The following is a 22845-nucleotide window of genomic DNA, read 5'->3' as shown; positions in this document are numbered from 1 at the left end:
AAATGTAGCTGGAGCAATTGGACGTTCATAGGGAAAAAAAAAAAACAACCCACCTCAACCTAAGCCTCAAACAATATACAAAAATTAACTCAAAATAAATCACAGGTTTGGATCTAAATTGTAAAACAATTTAAAGGAATTTAAAAGAAAACATTTAAATTTCTAAAAAATAATAATAATTTAAAAATTTAAATAAAAAAATCTTTCTCACCTACAGCTAAGCAAAGAGATCTTAGACATGGCAGCTGAAGTACAATCTATGGGGAAAAAAGTTAAACTTCAAATTTAAAAACTTCTTCTCTACTGAAGAACTGTGAAGAGGGTGAAAAGGCAAGCTACAGAGTAGGAGAAAATATTTGCAAACAAAATACTCAACAAGAGCCTTGTTCTTAGAATATATAAAGAGCTCTTAAAATTTAACAGCTGTCCAACAGGAAAATAAACAAAAGACAGAACCTGAAGAAGAGAAACAGATGGCAAATAAGCACATAAAATGATATTCAATATTATTAGGCATTAGGGAATGCAAATTAAAACCAGGATCAGATACATATATCAGAATGGCTAAAATGAGAAAAAATAGTGATGACGCCTAATGCTGGTGAACGTGAGAAAGTGAAAGGTTTATACCTTTCTGGTGAGAATATAAAATGATGCAGCCACTGTGGAAAGAGTTTGGAAGTTTTTTACAATACTAAAAATGCACTGCCCCTATGACACAGCAATTGCATTCCTGAGTATTTGTCCCAGAGAAGTGAAAACATAATAACACAAAATCTGCACACTGTACAAATGGCAGCTTTATTTGTGATAGTCCCAAACTGGAAATAACTCAGTTATCCTTCAACAAGAGAATAGTTAAATGAATAATGATATAGCCATAGCATGGAATACTACACAGCAGTAACATGGGATGACTGTTGATACATGCAATGACTTGGCACGGATCATAAGTCCATTACACTGAATTTAAAACCCAAGCTTAAAAGGTCACAAACTATAAAATTCCATTTGTATAACATGTGTAACACAACCAAATTATAGAGGTGGAAAACAGATTAGTGGTGGCTTGGGACTGGGAATGTAGGGGCGGCGGCGGGGGGAATAGGTAAGGTGAGGCTATAATGGTAGCACAAAGGAAACTTGTGGTGACAGGAAAGTTCTACATCTTGAATTTGGTGGTATTGCATAGAACTATACACACGTACACATACACATATACACAAATACATATAAAACTGGTGTAATCTGAAAAAACCCTGTGGATGGTTGCAACATCCTTGATATTTTAGTACATTTTTACAAACTGTTGCCATTGCAGAAAACTGCACAAAGGTACATGGGACATCCCTGTACATTGTTTGTTTGTTTGTTTTTGCAATTTCATATGAACCTACAATTATTTTAAAATTTAAAAATAAAAATCATATATATGTGCGTGTGTATATGTACATATATGTGGATATACACACATACACATACAGGATGATGGAGAAGCAAATGTGATGTATCCAAATAACATATTGTTACTTGGCAGTGAAAAGAGATGAACCCAGGAGTTCCCTGGCAGTCCAGTTGTTAGGACTCCACACTTTCTCTGCCGAGGGTCCAGGTTCAGTCCCTGGTTGGGGAACTAAGATCCCGCAAGTGGCATGGCGCGGTCAAATAACTAAATAAAATGTTTAAAAAAAAGAGAGAGACAGAGATGGACCCATGATCTACATTGATATTGATGGATTTCAAAACTGTGCTGAGAGAAAGGAGCCTTACCAACAAGAGTACATAACAAATAATTCCATTTATATAGAGTTCTGTAATAAGTAACCTAATCTTTGATGGAAAAATAAATTCAAACCGTTGTTTTCTTTAGGACTGGGGGTGAGGGCTGACTGGGAAGGAGCATGAGAGGACTCCCTGGGTGATGGTAATGTTCTATATAACTCGGTAAATATCCATTTACAATTAGAGCATTTCACTGTATCTATATTTTATATCAAAAGGATGGACTGTTAGGAATTCCCTGGCGGTCCAGTGGTTAAGACTCTGGGCTTCCGCTACTGGGGGCCTGGGTTCGATCCCTGGTCGGGGAACTAAGATCCTGCAAGCCGCACAGCAAAGCCAAAATAAATAAATAAATAAACTGTAAACAAATATTGAACTCCGTGATTAGCATGCTGAATTATTTAGGGGAAGTGTACAGATGTGTGTAATTTACTTTGAATGTATAAAAAAATAAGATGGATTTATGGGTGGATAGAGGATCATATCCAGGTGCTAAGTTTACAGCTGTCCCTTATGAAGTTTATACTATTTTACTGTTTATTTGAAACCTTCACAATAAAATAGGGGAAAAAATCAATTGCAGATGGATCGCATATGGATTACAGAGGGATTTATCTTTAAATGGAAAAACCCTCAATGGATATAATTCATATGAACATAAAGCTCTTTGAATTTCTGAATTACATTTAAGGGTGTAAAAAGTGTTCTGAGACCAAAAGTTTTGAGAACTTCTATCCTAGAAAAATATTTGCTTATATGCATTATAATACATAGACAAAAACGTGTATAGTATCATTGTTGTACCTGTCCCAAACTGGAAGCAACCCAAAGGCTCAGCAGCGGGAGAATGGCTAGATAATTTATGACAATAGAATTCTTAACAGCAGTGAAAATGAGTAAGACAGAGAACATGCAGTGACGTGGATGAGTCTTACAGAGATTTATTGTGTGAAAGAAGTTAGACCAAACAGATTCCATAAGATATGATTGCATTTATAGAAAGGTATAATACAGGAAATTTTCGACTATATGTCGCAGAATTATACACTACAGGGAACGCTATCAGGAAAAACCATTAAATGATGTCCTAAAAAATAGAGGATTGGGGCCTCTCTTGTGTCTCTGGAAGCCACTTAAGAGGCAGATAGGGCCGAGGGACATCCCCTCCCGCCACTCTGAGAAAATAGAAGCCTTTACAGGAAGTATTTCAATCCAAAAGCTGCCATTCTGTGAGGGATCCTTTTTGAGAAAATAACTAAAGGTCTGGCTGAAGCAACTTGATGAAGAATCAAGTTTGTTGGTCTCCCTTTGTGCCCAGTGAAAAGCATGTTGTATATTATGGACAGTTGTGCAAATCTGAATCTTTCTTTAATGCAGGGGAGAAAGAGTTCATGCATTTTACTGTTGTCCATTCCATACGTAACTAAACGTAAATTTAAGTTCATTAGTTTTAAATATTATTTGTCAGGCTTAATCAAATTTCCGTTTTGCTTCACAGTCTATACAGGGTCATCGCAGCATGTGTAACAGCAGCGTCTCCTGCAGTGCCTTACCTTACTGAGGATTCTCAAAAAAGTGATTCTGAGAGTTGTGACCCCTATACCATGAGGAAGAGCTTTGATTACACCCTGAAAACCTGGTACTGTGTCTTGGAATCTAACAGGATGAAAAAGAGCAAACTATAGGGCACCCCACTAATCTCCAAATACCAGGTAAGTTTTGTGTGATTTTCCAAATTGACAGGAACTACATCTGAGAGGTTTGTTTTTTTTTTTTTTTTTTAATATTTATTTATTTATTTGGTTGCACTGTATCTTCATTGTGGCAGGTGGGCTCCTTAGTTGTGGCATGCACACTCATAGTTGTGGCGTGCATGGGGGATCTAGTTCCCTGACCAGGGATTGAAACTGGGCCCCCTGCATTGGGAGTGCAGAGTCGTACCCACTGTGCCACCAGGGAAGTCCCCTTTTTTTTTTTTTTTTTTTTTGATGTGGACCATTTTTAAAGTCTTTACTGAATTTGTTACAATATTGCTTCTGTTTTGGTTTTTTGGCCCCAAGGCATGTGGGATCCTAGCTCCCTGACCAGGAATCTAACCCACAGACCACCGGGGAAGTCCCCATCTGAGATTTTTTTTTTAGATCTCTTTTGAGCAGATCTTGTTGCTGCTGGAAAATGTAAAATGAACAAGGAAAGGATAAATAGAAGCAAGGAGTAGCAAGGACTGAGTAAGAAGGGGTCTGAGCAAAGTCAGTATTTACTGTTACTTTGAGGTGGTTCCGCCTGGGAGGGGATCCCATCAAGGTAGGGTAGGAATTGTTTCCTCTAGGGGTGCGTCATGTTCCCATGTAAACTGAGATTAATCAGAGCGGGATCAAGCCCTAGACCACAATTTTCATTTTATAGTTATGAATTGGAATAGAAAGTGACCCAATGTTTGCAGTCTGCAAATGTCAGCTGGCAACCTTGGTTTACTAACTGGAAAGCATTTGGATTGGTTTGACATGAAAAGTACTCACCCCTTTCCCAAACCTAAGTCCTGTGAGAATTGAAGTAATGGGAGAATTAAGGATTCTTCTTTGTCTACTGTGTATTCACAGGCAAAATGAATATTAGGGATAAACAACCAGGACCTACTGTATAGCACAGGAAACTATACTCAATATTTTGTAATAACCTATAAGAAAAAGGAATCAAAAAAAAATAGATACATATTAATATGTATGTGTAACTGAATCACTTTGCTGCACACCTGAAACTAACACAACACTGTAAATCAACAATACTTCCATTTAAAAAAAAAGAATATTAGGGAATATATGAATTTCTATTAAAAAAATGGGAAAGGTAAACCCAAAATAGTGTGAGCAAGCTTTATAGTGGAAAAATTTGGTGCACAATTGTATACACGTGTGTATATACATTCTCAAGAAATGAAATATATTGCCTCTGCATTCAATCTGATACAATAGGATGTTTTGTTTGAAATACATAGAGGAATTCCAGCCTCACACAGTTAATTGTGACTATCCCATGAAGTCTTTGGAAGACTCCCCTATACTTTCACAGGAGAATAAAACTGAGTAAAGAAACTTAAAAAAAAAAAAAAAAGAAATGAAATATAATTCCAGTGGTAATATAGAAAAACCAAAAAAAAAAAAATTAGTGCCATAAAATCCCTGAGTATCTTACATAAAATAAAATCTTAAATTGAAATTCTTTTTTTCTTTTTTTTTTGGCAGGGGAGGCCCGCACTGTGTGGGCATGTGGGATGTTAGTTCCCCGATCAGGGATACTATTTCTGTTTTTATTTATTTATTTATTTATTTAGGCTGCATTGGGTCTTCGTTGCTGCATGCAGGCTTTCTCTAGTTGCGGCGGTGGCGTGGGGGGGCTATTTTTTGTTGCGGTACGCGGACTTCTCATTACAGTGGCTTCTCTTGTTGCGGAGCATGGGCTCTAGGCACATGGGCTTCAGTAGTTGTGGCTCACAGGCTCTAGAGCGCAGTCTCAGTAGTTGTGGCGCACAGGCTTAGTTGCTCCGCGGCACGTGGGATCTTCCCAGAACAGGGCTCAAACCTGTGTCCCCTGCATTGGCAGGCAGATTCTTATCCACTGTGCCACCAGGGAAGTCTTATACTATTTCTAAATATCCTCAGCCATTCCTGAAGGACGTGGTAAAACTAGGTTCACGGTCTTTGTATAACTATTTACATATAGGTCCCAATTTGGCTAAATCTAATAGGGCAGTTTCTGGGTTTTTTGTTGTTTTTTTAAATACACTTTTTAATACATTACCTTAATCAAAACTGCCTTGGAGATGGGACTTCCCTGCCGGTCCAGTGGTTAGGACTGTGCTTCCACTCCCGGGGGCATGGGTTCGACCCCTGGTTGGGGAACTAAGATCCCACAAGCTGCGCGGTGCTACCTCAGAGAACTGGCACTTGGTAGACATTTGCATATGAATAAAGAAGGAAATGGGTAATTTAGTGCCCTGTAGAGGACAGATTTATTACACCCCATGAAGAAAAAAGCAATCTTTGCAAAGCTGCAAAGCGTAACTGAGAGACAGGCATGTCATGGGTGATGAGAACGAAGGGGCTGAGAGTCGGGAAACATAAAAGCCACGAACGCAGATGTGTTCACCAGCCATAGGGCTGGATTCACACTTAGGACTACACAGAAAGTCAAAATGGAGGAAAGAGAATAAAGTAAAACAAAGGAGCTCACCAAGATCAGGATGGTGCGTGTGGCTCTGGCCTCGTGGGAAGGTCTCGGGGAGAGACCTTTGCCTCTCGGGGAGAGGCTGTTGCTGTGAATGTGTTGGACTCGCTGCTTGTGTCTGTGCAGGACAAGGACCATGGAGCCACTAGCCCAGACTATGAGACACAAAAATACAGTCAATGAAAAATATTATGCTTGCCAGCAGTAAGCTTGTAAGTTTGTCTGGAGTGGGCCCAGAACAGTATTCATATACTTTTTCCAAACTTATATTTTTGGTGTTGCTTGGGCCATGCACCTTTATAGCAACATGCATATTTACTAGGAGATTCAGGATCCAGCAAGAGGAACAGCAGAAGCCATTGTACTTTGGGATTCTAATTTTGAGCTCCATCCACTTAGAGCTACTGGGACAAAGTTGTTTTTTTTTTTTTTTTTTAAATATATCTTTATTGGAGTATAATTGCTTCACAATACTGTGTTAGTTTCTGTTGTACAACAAAGTGAATCAGCCATATGCATACATATACCCCCATATCCCCTCCCTCTTGAGCCTCCCTCCCATCCTCCCTATCCCACCCCTCTCGGTCATCGCAAAGCACCGAGCTGATCTCCCTGTGCTATGCTGCTGCTTCCCACTAGCTATCTGTTTTACATTTGGTAGTGTATATATGTCGATGCTACTCTCACTTCGCCCCAGCTTCCCCCTCCCCTCAAGAAGCCACCAAGGAGGCAGGTAGTGCTGAGGGAAACCCCTCTGGCTACTCTATGAAAATAGAAGACAAGTTTATATCCAGCAACCACCAGAAAATATTTCAGTCCAAACGCTGCCATTTCCTGAGGGATCCCTTTGGAGAAAAGAACTAAGAAGTTGGCTAGGACAAGTTGGTTGAGGATTTGGTCTGTGGGTCTGAGACTTCGTCCAGTGATCAAAGTGAAAGTATAAAAACAAAGAAGTGAGGCGTTTCCCAGGATCCCAACTTTCATCTGAGTGAGGAAGGTAATCACCCAGTCTAGGTTAGTAGAAACCATCACATCAGTACCTGAGGGATAATGTTTAATTGTAGTCAGAAGAATCTGAAAAAGAAAAGAAAGACTATATTAAATCTTATTCCCAGAAATGTTCAATGCTTAACCTGACATTAAAAACAAACTGAGGGCTTCCCTGGTGACACAGTGGTTAAGAATCCGCCTGCCAATGCAGGGGACACGGGTTCGATCCCTGGTCCCGGAAGATCCCGCATGCCGTGGAGCAACTAAGCCCGTGCACCACAACTACTAAGCCTGTGCTCTAGAGCCTGTGAGCCACAACTACAGAAGCCCGCGCACTTAGAGCCTGTACTCCACAACAAGAGAAGCCATCACAGTGAGAAGCCCACGCACCACAACGAAGAGTAGCCCCTGCTCACCGCAACTAGAGAGAAAGCCCGTGCACAGCAACGAAGACCTGGTGCAGCCAATAAATAAATAAAATTTAAAACAAAAAAACCTGAGAATGTCTTTATGAAAGCAAAGGGTTTTTTTTTTTATTGAAGTACTTTATGTAAAAGCACAGTTCTGAAAACAATGTAAAAGTAGGGTACCAGTAAACATACTCTGCCATATACACAGACTGTAAAACTTTGCAGCTGTAACAAATGAATCTGGAAATTATCTACACACTGCTATGGAGTTATCATCAAAATGTACTTGAATTGCAATAAAAATCAGGGTGCAGGGAACTTCCCTGGTAGCGCAGTGGTCAAGAATCTGCCTGCGGGCTTCCCTGGTGGCGCAGTGGTTGAGAGTCTGCCTGCCAATGCAGGGGACACGGGTTCGAGCCCTGGTCTGGGAGGATCCCACATGCTGCGGAGCGACTGGGCCCGTGAGCCACAATTGCTGAGCCTGCGCGTCTGGAGCCTGTGCTCCGCAACAAGAGAGGCCACGATAGTGAGAGGCCTGCACACCGCGATGAAGAGTGGCCCCCGCTTGCCACAACTGGAGAAAGCCCTCGCACAGAAACGAAGACCCAACACAGCCATAAATAAATAAATAAATAAATAAATAAATAAATAAATAAATAATTTAAAAAAAAAATCTTTAAAAAAAAAAAAAGAATCCGCCTGCCAATGCAGGGGACAAGGGTTCGATCCCTGGTCCGGGAAAATCCCACATGCCATGGAGCAGCTAATTCCATGCGCCACAACTACTGAGCCTGTGCTCTAGAGCCCATGAGCCACAACTCCTGAGCCCACGTGCCACAACTACTGAAGCCTATGTGCCTAGAGGCCATGCTCCGCAACAAGAGAAGCCACCACAATGAGAAGCCCGTGCACCACAATGAAGAGTAGCCCCCACTCCACGCAACTAGAGAAAGCCCTCGTGCAACAATGAAGACCCAACACAGCCAAAAATAAAATAATAAATTAATAAAATTTTTAAAATGCTGTGGAAGGGGCTAGGTGGAAGCACAGAAACCATGTAGAAGATTCTGAGTGTGAGATGATGGTGGTTCTGACTCAGAGGGAGCAGGGTGGGTGATGAAAAGTAGTCAAACCCTGGTAACTTCGGAAGGTGAAGGCAACGGGACTCCTATGTGATAGATGTGAGGAGAGAAACAGAGGCTTCGAGGATGAGTCTGAGAATTTTTGCCTGGGCAACTGGAATATGAGATGCTCTTGAAAGAAATAGGGGAGGTTGAAGTTGGAGTAGGTTTTTATTATTTTTTAAATTTTTTATTATTATTATTATTTTTGCCCACACCACGTGACTTGCAGGATCGTAGTTCCCTGACCAGGGATTAAACCACTGCCCTCGGCAGTGGAATTGCAGAGTCTTAACCACTGGACTGCCAGCAAAGCCCCTGGAGTAGGTTTTTAGGGAAGTAGAAACTTTGGTTACATTTTTGTATGGTACATGTGATGTATACAGAATTAGTACTTTATTTTTAAGTCTTTATTGAATTTGTTACAATATGCTTCTGTTTTATGTTTTGGTTTTTTGGCCCCGAGGCATGTGGGATCTTAACTCCCCAACCAGAGATTGAACCTGCACCCCCTGCATTGGAAGGCCAAGTATTAACCACTGAACCGCCAGGGAAGTCCCAGTACTTTATTTTGTTTAACAGGTAAAGAATTATGTTAGGGGGAAAATTAGGGTTGGCTTCCAAAAATGTATTTTCTATATTAAAAAATAAAGTCAAGATTTGGAAAAATAACAGAAGGAGCTTGGTTATGAACCTATTCAGTCTCAGGTACCTGCCAGACATCTAAGGATAATGCCCAGTAGGAATTAGGTACAAGTCTGAAATTTGGGAGAAGTAACTTGGCTGAATACATCCATTTGAGAACTGTTAGATGGTATATCAGTCATAAGACAGGGTGAGATCCCACAGAAATGAAATAAGAGTTCAGGATAGGAAAACAGGGAGTACAGAAAAGTCTCTTGAAAAACTGTCACACAAAACTAAGAGACATGAAAGAAGCAAAGAGCATATTTGGCCAAGGAGTAGGCAGACTATTGTTTATAGAAAAGACAGTATTTACAATGCAATTTGTAAAAGAAAAAAACAGAGCATCAGTGGTTCAAATCAACGAGATCTGATCAACCACAGGGTCAGATCCAGATTGGTCATTTTCTCCAGGAAGTTCTATCCCTTGTGCTTTTCCCATGTGAAGCTGTTTTGGTACATGCAGATATTGTATTACCATGTTTTCACAGTATATTGCATCTTTAATCACCTGAAAGATGATCATCTCTATCCCAAATTATGACAGGGTTTTGAATTTCCTAAAATTTTGTTAAGGATGTTTTGCATCTATGTACATGTGGGTGTTGGTCTGCAGTTTGCTATTAACAGTACTGCCTGATTTTGGTATCAAGTTAAAGCTAATCTCGTAAAACTAGCTGAGAAGACTCCCATCTTACAAAAATAATAATTTGAGTGGAATTGGAATTATTTCTTCCTTAAATGTCTAGAAGAGGTCACTAGTCATCTTGGCATGAAATCATAGTAGGAAAAAATTTTTTTGAATTTTTTTTTGATTGATTGATTGATTTTTGGCTGTGTTGGGTCTTTGTTGCTGTGCGCAGGCTTTCTCTAGTTGCGGCAAGTGGGGGCTACTCTTTGTTGCCGTGTGCGGGCTTCTCATTGCAGTGGCTTCTCTTGTTGCAGAGCATGGGCTCTAGGCACGTGGGCTTCAGTAGTTGCAGCTCGTGGGCTCAGTAGCTGTGGCACACGGGCTTAGTTGCTCCGCGGCATGTGGGATCTTCCCGGACCAGGGCTCGAACCCGTGTCCCCTGCATTGGCAGGCGGATTCTTAACCACTGCACCACCAGGGAAGGCCCAGAAAATTTTAAACTACCAATTCAATGTCTATAATAGAGGGCACTTCAGATTACTCATTTCTTCTTCAGTGAACCTGAGTAGTTGGAGTATTTCAAGAAATTTTTTGTCAATTTCTGGTTTTTGTAGAGTTGTTGGAAAGTATTTTAAATATCACATATAGGTACTTCCCTGGTGGCGCAGTGGTTAAGACTCCATGCCCCCAGTGTAGGGGGCCTGGGTTTGATCCCTGGTCAGGGAACTAGATCCCACATGTATGCCGCAACTAAGAGTCTGCATGCTGCAACTAAGGAGCCTGCCTGCCACAACTAAGACCCGGTGCAACAAAATAAATAAAATATCACATATAATCCTTTTAATGTCTTTAGTGCTATCCCATCTTTCATTCTTCATATTGGTAATTTTTTTTCTTTTTTTCTGATCAGTCTACCTAGAGATCTATCAATTCTGTTGATCCAAAGGACAGTTTTGGAGTTCGCTGATTTTTCTCTATTTTCTATTACCTATTTTATTAATTTCTGCTCTTTATTCTTTCTTTCCTTTTGCCTACTTTGGTTTTTAAATTTTTTTTTTTTTTAAATCAAAGGGCATGGTTTATTTATTTATCTGTTTATCTATTTATTTATGGATGGCTGCATTGGGTCTTCATTGTTGTGCACGGGCTTTCTCTAGTTGGAGTGAGCGGGGTATACTCTTCATTGCAGTGCATGGATTTCTCATTGTCCTGGCTTCTCTTGTGGAGCACGGGCTCTAGGCATGCAGGCTTCAGTAGTTGTGGCACATGGGCTCAGCAGTTGTGGCTTGCGGGCTCTAGAGCTCAGGCTCAGTAGTTGTGGCACACGGGCTTAGAGCGCATGAGCCACAACTCAAGCCCACGTGCCACAAATACTGAAGCCCACATGCCTAGAGCCCATGCTCCGCAACAAGAGAAGCCACTGCAGTAAGAAGACCGCACACTGCAATGAAGAGTAGCCCCCACTTGCCTGAACTGGAGAAAGCCCGCGTGCAGCAACGAAGACCCAAGGCAGCCAGCCAAAAATAAATTTAAAAAAAAAAAAAAAAAGAAATGTCTTAAAAAAAAAAGTGCTGAGAATTTCCCAAATCATCAAGTCTTGGGTCTTTTCTGTTTTTCACGTCTTCCCTATATTTACTTTTCCCTATCACATTTTACTATAATCAGTAAGAAACGAGGCCACAACTTTCAACAATTTTTAGAAATTTCCTCAGCTAAATGTCCATAAAAATACTTGCACATGAATATTTGCAGTAGCTTTATTTTTAATATTTAGAATCTGGGGGGGGGGGGGGAAACTCCAAATATCATTTAAGATAAATTGATATGGTGTGGTATATCCATACAGAACATTACTCAGAAATAAAGAGAATGAGCTATGGATGATTCTCAAAATCATCATGTTGCAAGACAGCAGACAAAAATAAACTTTTAAGGTTCCACTTAAATATAATTCTAGAAAAGGCAAATTTATCTATACTGAAAATCAAACAATGGTTGTCTAGGGATGGTAGGGAAAGTATTAGGAAAGGCACTGAGAAAGGGTGATGGATATATCCAATATCATGACTAGACGATTTCAAATATGTATACATATATTAAGGCTTACCAAACTGTACAGTGTGTGCAGTATACTGCATGTTGACTACAGTTCTATTCTCAGTCCCAGGGTTCCTGCCCATGCAGCAAAGGCATCAGCTGAAGAGCCCAAGGAGGCACAGAAATTGAGGAAAACTACATTCTTTGCTCTGCCACTGACCCTGGTCATAAGAATGAGACAGCCCCAGAGAGCATGACAATCTCCATACATGATCTCATCCAGCAATAGTGACTTGAATGTTTATGGATGTGTTTTTAGCATGGGCATACCCATTCTCATTTGCAGCAGTCTCTCCAATCCCAATTATTCACACCCAGTGTTTCTGTATCAATTTTGTTTCCTTCCTGGACACAGTAAGTCTTACAGCCAGTGACTCCTGTACCAGTTTCTGGCCTTCAGGGCATATGGCACTTGGCAGGTCCTGAGGAACAGCTGCCCCTCAACAGTGCCAGGGAATGTGGGATATATGGTGAAAACAAGACACTGAAGCCATGCTGCTCCCAAACATGTTGTAAGTTGTTACAATACCACCCTCCTCAAGGTGATGTCTGGACCCTCTAATAACTCTGAAATCCAGACAAAATCCACAAAGCCTTGAATTCTCACCCAAGTTTTTGTCAGCAATGAAAATTAACACCAAGATTGGACTGAGAACTGTTCTCTGCCAACCTGCTGTTCCATTTGAGGCACACAGTTGAGAGCCCGCCACAAACAGTTTACCTCTTCAGTTTGGCAGAGTCTAACGGTTTCTAAACCACTCCAGACACTAAAAAGAACCTCCGAGATTAAAGGTGGCTTAAATAATAAGGTATTTATTACCACACAAACCAGAGCAACATGAGGCAAGTAGTTATCCAGCCTGGGTGACTTGGAGGCTGGAAAAATTCATCACAAGTATCACATGAGACCAACAATGTCCATGAATAAAGTAAACCTTTTCTGCTACCAGAACACAGCTCAGGTCCTCTTGGCTAAAGGTGGATCATGTCCACACCTTTTCTGGTCAGAAGGGAGCAAATGAGGACCACCATTTAATTCAGGTTTCTTATAATTTCCTCCAGGGATTGAAGAGAGTATGAAGTTCTGCCTCCCTTAAGAATATTAGGGTAATTAAGCTGGTAGAGCTGAGATGGTTTCAGCCACAGGCACTGACACTAACAAATTTGGCAAGGAACCTGAGCAGGTCTGAAGGTGCAACATAACCCCTGAAAGCTTTCCCTGCACCTGGCATTCATAAATACTCCACAGTATTAATGTCGATATATGTGGTTCGACACGATTGATGTCTCCCTCTCTAAAGGCAGTCACAGAGTTCCTCGCCATGAGTTCTGTTGTGTTGGAAGCACTCCTAAAGCCTTCTGGCAGTGTGAACTTTCTGGTGCCTAATGAGATGGGAGCTTAAGCTATACGATTTTCCACATTCATTGCATTCATATGGCCTTTCTCCAGTGTGAACTTTTTGGTGCCGAACAAGGTGGGAGGTTCTGATGAAATCTTTCCCACATTTGCTGCACACAAAAGGCCTTTCACCTGTGTGAACTCTCTGGTGTGCAATAAAGTCAGAGCTTCGACTAAAGAATTTCCCACATTCAATGCACTCAAAAGGCCTTGCCTCAGTATGAATTCTCTGGTGTTTAATGAGGGTGTATTTGTGGCCAAAGGATTTCCCACATTCACTGCAAACATAAGGATTTTCTCCAGTGTGGATACTCTCATGCTGAACAAGTGTGGATTTGTGTCTGAAGACTTTCCCACAATCGTGGCACTTATAAGGCCTTGCTCCATTGTGAACTCTCTGGTGTACAATTAGGTTGGAGTGATGGCCGAAGTATTTGCCACATTCGCCACACTTATAAGGCATTTCTCCAGTGTGAATTCTTTTGTGCTGAGTAAGGTTGTCCTTGCGGCTAAAGGCTTTTCCACATTCGCTGCACTCATAAGGCCTTTCTCCTGTGTGGATTCTCTGGTGCTGGACAAGTGTGGCTTTGCGGCTGAACGCTTTCCCACATTCACTGCACTCGTAAGGCTTTTCTCCAGTATGGATTCTCTGGTGCTGGACAAGTGTATCTTTGCGACTGAAAGCTTTCCCACATTCACTGCACTTGTAATGCATTTGTCCAATGTGATAGGCCTCCCTGCTCTCAGTGCTCCTTGTTTTCCTCTTGCTGTGGGTGGCCTTTTGCTGGTGACTCCCCAAACTAGTCTGGAAGTTCTTCTGCTCCTCCTCACATGCAAAGGGCTTCTCTGACAGGTGAGGTTCTTCACAAGCCCTACAGTTCTTCACAAATGAGGTCCTGCCTTTGTCTCCTCTTAATAGTTTCTCTACATTGTACAGCTTCTGGTGCTGGTCAAAGTTTGCACTGAACCAGAATTGTCTCCCGCATGCCCCACATGTGTAAGGTTTCAGTCCATGGTGTGTTTCTTGGTGTTCATCCAGGTGCAAAATATCTTTCAAGATTGGGCCACATAAGTCACAAGGGTGAGCCATATGGTTCAATGAATCTGCCTTGAAAGTATGAACATGTGACACTGCTACAGAAACACTCTGTTCAGAAGGTGCCTCTTCATTCTCCACTCCATGCCAACAACCTGAAAGCAGAAAAATGCTGCTGAACAGCATGCTGACTTCAGTGGGAGATACACGTCACAAATGTGTATCTAGCATACCCAGGATTGAGTCCACAGGGTTGCTGGCAGGACAACAGCTTTGGGATTAGGTTAAAGAAAGAGCTGCTGTGCAGTACTGGACTCTGTGGGTCACAGAATGGGGAAGGCCTTACAACAAAGACAGAGGATGGGGTGTAGCTCAGGGAGAAGAGGCAGGCAAGCTCTCCAACTCACACCTTGCAAATGACTTTTAGAAGGGCCTTGACTATCGGTGACAGGTGAGTACTATCCAGAAACGTTATGTCCAGGCCCAGAAAATGTGATTTAAAATGAGTAACTGGTATTCAAAAACTATTTAAGGACATGTTTATGTTTCATGACACATTAGCATTGTCCGACAGATGAGAGCACCACAGAGGGAGCAGTAGAGAGCACTGATGAGTGGGGTGGGCAGCCCTGGGTCACAGACCAGAATAGAAGTGACAAGTATGTAGAGTCCAGAATGGGGAGGAAAAGAGAGATAAGGTATGGCCTATAGCCTGGGCACCAAACAGCAGTGGGCATAGGACAGGTTTCTGGTGTTATTTGAACCCATCCTTGATGTTACATCCTGCCCAGGCTCCCACTCACCAGGGCCTGTCCATGCCTCTTTTGCTGTGGCTAGTCAGGACCTCTCAATCAGGCACTCATCTTTCCCCTGCTACAGTTCAGCAACCACAGAGGATCTAGAAGATACAAGTCACACAGGAAAGACAGGGCAAACGAATAGGAAAGCAATGGCCCAGGGTAGCCCACCCAGAAGAGATTAAATACAAAATGAACATCTTAAAGGAACAATCCAGTGGGCCCCACAAGCAGTGACCATAACTGTAATTCATGACAGAGTTAGGCCCAAGGGAATGTCAATTAAAGAAAAGGGACATAATCTGGAGCAAAAAGGCATCATGAGTGTAGACAGAGCCATCCACCCAGAAAGAGGCCGGGAAGGGTAGTATCCACTGGGCTGACCATAAGACTCTTGACCTTCAAATCCTTCCTGGCAATTTTGGGGCAACAGAAGTCGGGAAGCATAGGGAGCATACCCAGCCAAGACCTGGCACCCAGAGGATGTATGTGAGGGAGTGCCCACGGTCTAGCTATAGGAAGGAAATCACAACTTCTAGGGGAAACAGGAAGAGCAGAACACAGCCCAGAAAACTGGGATATGCAGGGCCTTACCCAGGAAAACCGTAAGAGCAAAGCATAGAAGGCACTGCATTGTGATACGAGAGTCTCTGAGTTTTATCAAGAGGCCCCCATTGCTCCCAGGAAAAATACACAAACACACCCTCAAAAGTCACATGATCCTACATGAACAGGACAACAGCACAAGGGCAGCCTCTCTCCCCAGAATTTCCAGTGTATCCACCACACTTTCACATTCCTCCCCAGCTCCCCAACTCAAAACAAGACAGCAGGCCCTGGTGTAACTGATGCCTCCTCTTTCCTCATTTTCCATTAATCATTTCGCCCAGCCTAGAACAACAAGCAAGTGGACAGACAAACACTGTATAGTCTGGGCCTGGCAGGCAGGAACCAACCCTTCTCCAGCCAGCTAGTTCCCATGGGATCCAGAGATTATGCCTCTCATACACAAATTTGAGCTCTGCGTTGCCCTTAAAGCCCTCAGTACCAGAGCCCCCAGGCCATGAAGTCAGATTCCATCTCCATGGACACATCACTCTTTAGATCACACCTCTCTCGTTATCTAAGGAGGCTCCCAGAGTAGGTACCTCCCAGATGTAAACCTGCACATGACATCCAGAGAATGCTTGGTTAATGCATCCAGGATTACATCTAGCCCCAGTCAATGGCCTCCACTGCCAAACTCAGCTTTTAAATTCTTCCTTCCTTGATTAAACTTCAGCAATTCGGAAGCACGTGCAGATTATCAGATAAAGCCAGACCTTTTCCACCTTGCTACTGCATGCTGGGGATACTATACCCTCCCTCATCAGTCACAGGCTTAACACTTACCACTAAACTCTCGTTCAAAGCCCATACCCACTGGCCTTCTACCCCAAGCATAATGACTCTGCAGCTGACCCAATTTAGCTCTGAACTAACCTACCAGCTCGACTAGAACTCCCCAGGTCCCCACCAAAGGTCACCACAAAAACCTGAAAAGCACACGGAGAGGGGAATAAGCACCAGCTTTGGTCTTTCATGTCATCTCTATTACTGCTTTACCTCAGCTTTCATCTCATGTCTACTTTCTCCCTTTCATCAACTGCCAGATCCTATTTTCCCTGCTCACCATGGACACTAACCTCCCTTTTCTTGCCTCTAAGGTAACTCTTACTTCCACTCCACTGTGCCCACTTCCTTTCCAGACCCCCAAAGGCACTGCCACCATGACATAAAGGTTCTCTCTAAATCTGATACACAGCTCTACCCTAATCACATATTGGCTGTCACCCTGTGGATGTCTCCAACTTGAAACCCTCCTCTGAACTCCATACCCATGTGTCCAGCTGTCCACTTGATATGTCAACTCAGATGTCTTTGGACCACTGCAGATTCAACATGATCAAAACCTAACTCTGGATATTACCTCTGAAAGTTACTCTCACCACCAACTTCACTATTTCAATTGAGAATTTTTTCTTCCTTATGTCTTCTCAGGCAAAAAACTGTGGGGTCATCTCTGACTCTTCCCCGTCTTTCTCTCACACTCCACATCAGAAAATCTGGTTGGTCCTACTTTAAAAATAAAAACAAACAAACCCCACCAGAATCCAAACACTTGTCTCTTACCCCCGTAGCCACCACTCTGGCCCAGCCATCATCAGCAGTCCTCTTTACTACCCCCATAGTCTTTTCTTCACTGTGCAGCCAGAGAAACCCTGACCAGAATAAGATCACTCCCTTCTCTGCTCCAAACTTTCCATGGGTCCCATCACTTTCAGAACAGAAGCCCAGCTCCACAGGCTGCCATTTCAGAGCTGAATCCTGTCCCCTGCTCTCTGATCACTAGACATAATGGAGAACTAAAGTTCCCTGAACAAGACCAGTTCAGTCTCAAGTGATGTATTTGCATATGCTGGTTCCCATGGGCACTGTTCCATACTTCTTCCTATTGCTTGCTGGAAATGGAAATCCTTCCATATAATTCCAGAATAGTTTGCAGGGCACAAGGCCTTTGGTGACACCAGGATCCCCAAACCCAATGGCAGGCAGAAGGGTAGGTTAAGATTCCCAAGACACCATTATCTGCCATAATGGGTTGCTAAGATCATTGAGAGGTAGGCAAGGCTGACTGAGGACCTGTACACTTTGCACTCACCTATGCAGGGATCATAAGCGCTTCTGCCACCACAGCAATCTGGCAGGAAGAGGGAACTGGGAGTGGCAGGTTACCATAGTGGGATCTCAGAGACTGAACTGTTCCTCTCACCCCTGCCCTGCCCTTTGGTGAGGATGATTTCAGATTATCTAACTTAAGATACTCAGACCTTAGTGCTGCCTCCTACCAGCTATGTGACCACGATCCAAGATTTCTCTGTGTTCTCACGTACAAAGCAGGGATAATGGTGGTATCCACCTAATAGAGCTGTTTATATCAGACGTGTTAGTATGCGTCAAGCACTCTTTGAATTAAGTTTTACCGTCCACGTGTTTAACAGTTTTGCAAATGTTTTTGGTTCAAATGAAGTACGTAATAGGTTCTTTTAAGTTCTGGGTTTGTTTTTAAATCTTTAATAAAACTTGGTATTTAAGACTTTTCATTGTAATCAAATACTTAAGAGACAAGTTTTTCAATCAATTAAGCAGTGGTATAAATTTATCATACCTAAATATTTTAAATTTTTAACTGCCTGCTAATGTATACTTGCCAGGTATACACTAGATCCTTTCACCAAACCAGCCTACCTGGTATATATTCCTCTAAAGGTGAGCATGCTGGTGGCCCTTCATTAGAGGTGTTCATCATCTCTCCTCACCTGAGGAGTCAGGGAACTGATGTAACAGTGCCCTGGATTGGGGTGGGGCTGCTCCACTAGCCTGGCTGACTTCTCCTCGGCTCCACAGAGGGGCATGCTGAGTCCACAGAGTGGCAAATTTATAGCACCTTACACCTTGCTCTCCATCTCAGGTCAGGTTCCTAATACCCTACAACCCTCTCCTCCTGCTGACTCCAGCCACAACCCTTTCATATTCCAGGAACTCTCCTTTCTGGAGGAAATCTCAGGGACGTCCACCCCTTTTCCCTGTACTCTTTCACCTCAGGGACCACATAAAATAACAACCTTAACATTCTCCCCCTAAATCTCATCTCCAGACTTTGATAAGACCTCACTCCTCAGAGGTCTCCAGCCCAGCTCGCTCTGCAGAACTCCAGACCAGCATATCCAAATGCCCATGTGACGCCTCTACTGTGAAACACTATGGATTTACCATGTCCTAAGTCCAACTCCTGATCCCCCTGAAAGGTGCTTCCCTCGTCCAACTTACCCATTTCCATTCTTTCAGATGTTCAGGGGAAAAACAAAACTTAGGTGGCCCTTCACATCCCATTTTCACTCACAGCCGTATCTAACGCACCAGAAAATTCTGTTGGTTCTATCTTTAAAATCTCTCCAGAATTTAATGATTTATCCAGTCCCAATCCCTCCCCTGCCACTGTTCTGGCACAGCCACCACCACAACGTTCCTGGAGTTTGTGGCCTCCTGACCGGTCTCCCTGCCTCCATCCTCATCATTTCCACCCCACCCTAGTTTGTTTTCCCCTGAGCTTTGGGAATACTTTTAAAAATCCCTGATCACATCATGTCCCTCCACGGCTCCCAACGTCCTCCTAATGAAAGCACTCGCCTCACCCTGACGTTCCAGGCATGACTACTACTCACACTCTCTGCTCCCTGATGTGAGCACCCCAGTCTCCCGAAAGTTCCCGGCTCAGTGACAACCCCAAGTCTTTGCTCCTGCTAGTGGCTCGGAGGGGTACCACTCTTAAACGTCTCACCACACTGGCTATTAGAAATGGCGGCTCCATCTGCAAACGCCCTGGAGTCTGGGCCACAAGAGCCTCAATAGGCACCACTCACTCGGGGTCCTACGATTCGAAGGTGGGGGGCGAGACGCGTCAAGACCCAGGGAACGCAGCACCCACCTAAGCGGGTCCGTCCCCAAGGCCGCCGCCATCACAGTCTGGACCACACAGATTCGGGAGGGATCCCAGGTCGGTAACCAGGCATAGCCGTTGCTCGGCCAGGCGGCAGAATTCTCGCGAGCGCTGCCACCACCGAGCCACTCTGCATCGAGAACAGTGTAGCCTCTCGCGCCTTCTCACTTTCCGTCACCGCTGAATCGAACCTCAGCTCCCGACGTTATGCTCTGATGGGTCGACCAGGAGGCAACAAAATGTCCGCCGCGAAGAAGATGCCGGAAGTCCCTCCCAGACGACTTCCGCACGTACGGAAATGCCCTTAAGAGTGCCGCCGCTGCGCGGCGCACGGGCTTCTGGGTAATGTAGTTCCCGCTGAGCCATCTGCCGCAGCGACTGGTTGACGCCCTCGCGTGGAACCACAAGGGACGCTGGGGCCTCACGGCTCCGAGGACGGGGCGGAGCTTCACTCTTCTTAAGAAGCCCGCGCCCAGTTTCCGTGTAGTGTACTCTGCAAGGATTGAAGAAATGTTTAGAAATGTTCTCTCAGATATTCCCCAAAGCTACAAAACCTAATGGACACACCACATCAAATGTCACTTTGAGTCCACTCATAGTCCACTCATATTTCCTTGTTTTTTAAATACTTACAGATGGAAGAGAGAAGCAAAGATGCAATTATGAAAAAATAAGTAAATTATACGATATGCTGTATGATGATAGGTGCCTTGGGGGAAAAAAGCTGGATTTCGGGGAAAAGCAGGGAATGAGACGATGTAATATTAAATAGAATAGTAATGAGAAACCTCATGGATACTTCAGGCAAGACTTGAAAAATGATGAAGAATTAAGTCATGTGGCATTTTTGTGCATAGCCAAGCACTGTATCAGCCAGTGTCATGTCCTAAGCAAAACCAGGTGCTGATGCCCATGGAACTAGGTGAGTGAGGAAGGGAGTTTTAAAAAGGAGGTCAGGGACTTCCCTGGTGGCACAGTGGTTAAGAATCCTCCTGCCAATTCAGGGGACACAAGTTTGAGCCCTGGTCCAGGAAGATCCCACATGCCATGGAGCAACTAAGCCCAAGCGCCACAACTACTGAGCCTGCGAGCCACAACTACTGAAGCCCACGCGCCTAGAGCCCATGCTCTGCAACGAGAAGCTATCACAATGAGAAGCCTGCCAAAATAAATAAATAAATTTATAGGGAAAAAAAAAAAAAGGAGGTCAGAGGGACTTCCCCGCTGGTCCAGTGGGTAAGACTCCGCGCTGCCAATGCAGGGGGCCTGGGTTCCATCCCTGGCTGGGGAACTAGATCCCACACATGTGCCGCAACTAAAGATCCCACATGCTGCAACTAAGACCTAGTGCAGCCTAAATAAATAAATATTTTTTGGAATATTACTCAGCCATAAAAAGGAACGAAATTGAGTCATTTGTTGAGATGTGGATGGATCTGGAGACTGTCATACAGAGTGAAGTAAGTCAGAAAGAGAAAAACAAACATAGTATATTAACGCATTAACCTAGAAAAATGGTACAGATGAGCCGGTTTGCAGGGCAGAAGTTGAGACACAGATGTAGAGAACAGACATATGGACACCAAGGGGGGAAAACTGCGGTGGGGTGGGAATGGTGGTGTGCTGAATTGGGCGATTGGGATTGACATGTATACACTGATTTGTATAAAATTGATGACTAATAAGAACCTGCAGTATAAACAAACAAACAAAACAACTAATACTAAACTTTCATTGGCTTATCTGTATGGAAATATGTTAATATAAATGTTTCAGACATTACGTGAAATTTCTAAAAATCTTATATGTTCTGGTATAATGTCATAAGTCATAATTCTAGTTATTACTTTAAAATGTATATCTCAGAAAAAACAAAATTTGTCAATTGCACTATTATGAACTTTCATCAAATCTTTAACTGTGGTCATTTTTGAGTCTTTTGTCATTTACAGACAGTTCTGGGTGTACTCTGATGCTTTTGCAAATATGTTCCTATAAAAGGGTTTCATCTTCAAGGAATTCATAGAAAAGACTCTGACAAGTACAGGTTTCTGGTAACTGTACTGCTGAACTGAATGAATAAGCATTTTCAGAACTCTAATGAAAAACTGATGAACTCATACAAGTGCTAACAAAAGATCAAGATGAAAAAAAAAATTAATTCCATGGGACTGAATGAACTGATGAGGATGATTATAATTTTTGTGACTTTGTTTGAATTAAAAAAAAAAAATCCCACAAGGACTCAGAGGCAAAGAATATAGAAATCAATTTTCACTGCAAAGTAAAGGAGCTGTTACAGTGGAGGATTACTGGACTGAATGTCAATATTGTGACATAGTGTGAGTGTGTTTCGTGTTTGGTAATTGCAATCATTGTTGCTTTTGTTGTGGTCATCCATTTACAATGCTTGGTGTCAGTCTATTTATCTCTTGTAAAAATAAAATACAGTGTGTGTGTGTGTGTGTGTGTGTGTGTGTGTGTGAAAAAATAAATAAATAAATAAATAATTTTTAAAATTCAAAAAAGGGAGGTCAAGAGGAACATGGGCTAAAGGCCTGTGAAGTGCCTCAGGGTCTTGTAAAACTTTTGAATTTTCTTTAAGTAAAAGGAGAAGTCTTTCCAGGATTTTAGTCAAAGATGGACACTACCTGACTCATAGTTTTAAAGGGTCATGTTGGCTGGAGAGTTGAGAATAGACTGCAAAAAAACAAGCATAGGATAGAGAAAATCAGTTAGATGACCATTGCAAAAATCCAGGTAGAGGATGGTGCTAATCAGGCTGGGGGCAGGCATGGTGATGAAAAGTGGTGAGACTCATGATATACTTTGAAAGTGGACCCAATCAGATTTCCTATGGGGCTGGTTCTGTGGTATGAGAAAAAGAATGAGTCAAGGATGATCCCTAGAGTTTTTAGTCTCAGCAACTGGAAGGATGGGGTTGGCATCGACTGAAAATGGGAAAGCTGTGGCCAGAGCAGAATTAAAAGAAAGCTCACACTGAAAACACCAAATGCTGGTGAGGATGTTTAGCAACAGGAACTCTCATTCATTGCTGGCTGGAATGCAAGTGGCACAGCCACTTTGCAAGACAGTCTGGCAGTGTCTTAAAAACTAAACATAGACTTACCATA

General features: G+C 42.8%; 1 protein-coding gene and 1 long non-coding RNA gene across 3 annotated transcripts in view; one reads left to right on the top strand and one right to left on the bottom strand.

Moving 5' to 3' along the window:
* LOC137753621 (uncharacterized) overlaps nucleotides 1–12513 on the top strand; it is a 43577-nt gene extending 31064 nt beyond the window's left edge. The window contains exons 2-4 of one of the 2 annotated variants that reach the window (XR_011071525.1): nucleotides 3281–3494; nucleotides 8994–9109; nucleotides 12004–12104. This is a non-coding gene — a long non-coding RNA (uncharacterized lncRNA). Of the gene's footprint in view, nucleotides 1–3280; nucleotides 3495–8993; nucleotides 9110–12003 lie in introns of both variants that reach the window. The other variant, XR_011071523.1, reaches the window with a different exon arrangement.
* Nucleotides 12514–12737: 224 nt separating this feature from the next.
* Nucleotides 12738–20204, bottom strand: ZNF134 (zinc finger protein 134). Its single transcript, XM_068528904.1, has 3 exons — nucleotides 19700–20204; nucleotides 15178–15272; nucleotides 12738–14529 (listed from the first exon to the last, which is right to left on the bottom strand). Exon 3 carries the CDS (start codon nucleotides 14426–14428, stop codon nucleotides 13289–13291), a length of 1140 nt encoding a protein of 379 aa, XP_068385005.1. The 5' UTR covers nucleotides 14429–14529; nucleotides 15178–15272; nucleotides 19700–20204; the 3' UTR covers nucleotides 12738–13288.
* Nucleotides 20205–22845: the final 2641 nt, after the last annotated feature.

This window comes from Eschrichtius robustus, chromosome 19, assembly GCF_028021215.1.
Source record: "Eschrichtius robustus isolate mEscRob2 chromosome 19, mEscRob2.pri, whole genome shotgun sequence".
Lineage (NCBI taxonomy): Eukaryota > Metazoa > Chordata > Mammalia > Artiodactyla > Eschrichtiidae > Eschrichtius > Eschrichtius robustus.
This window is presented reverse-complemented; position numbering and strand designations above follow the sequence as displayed.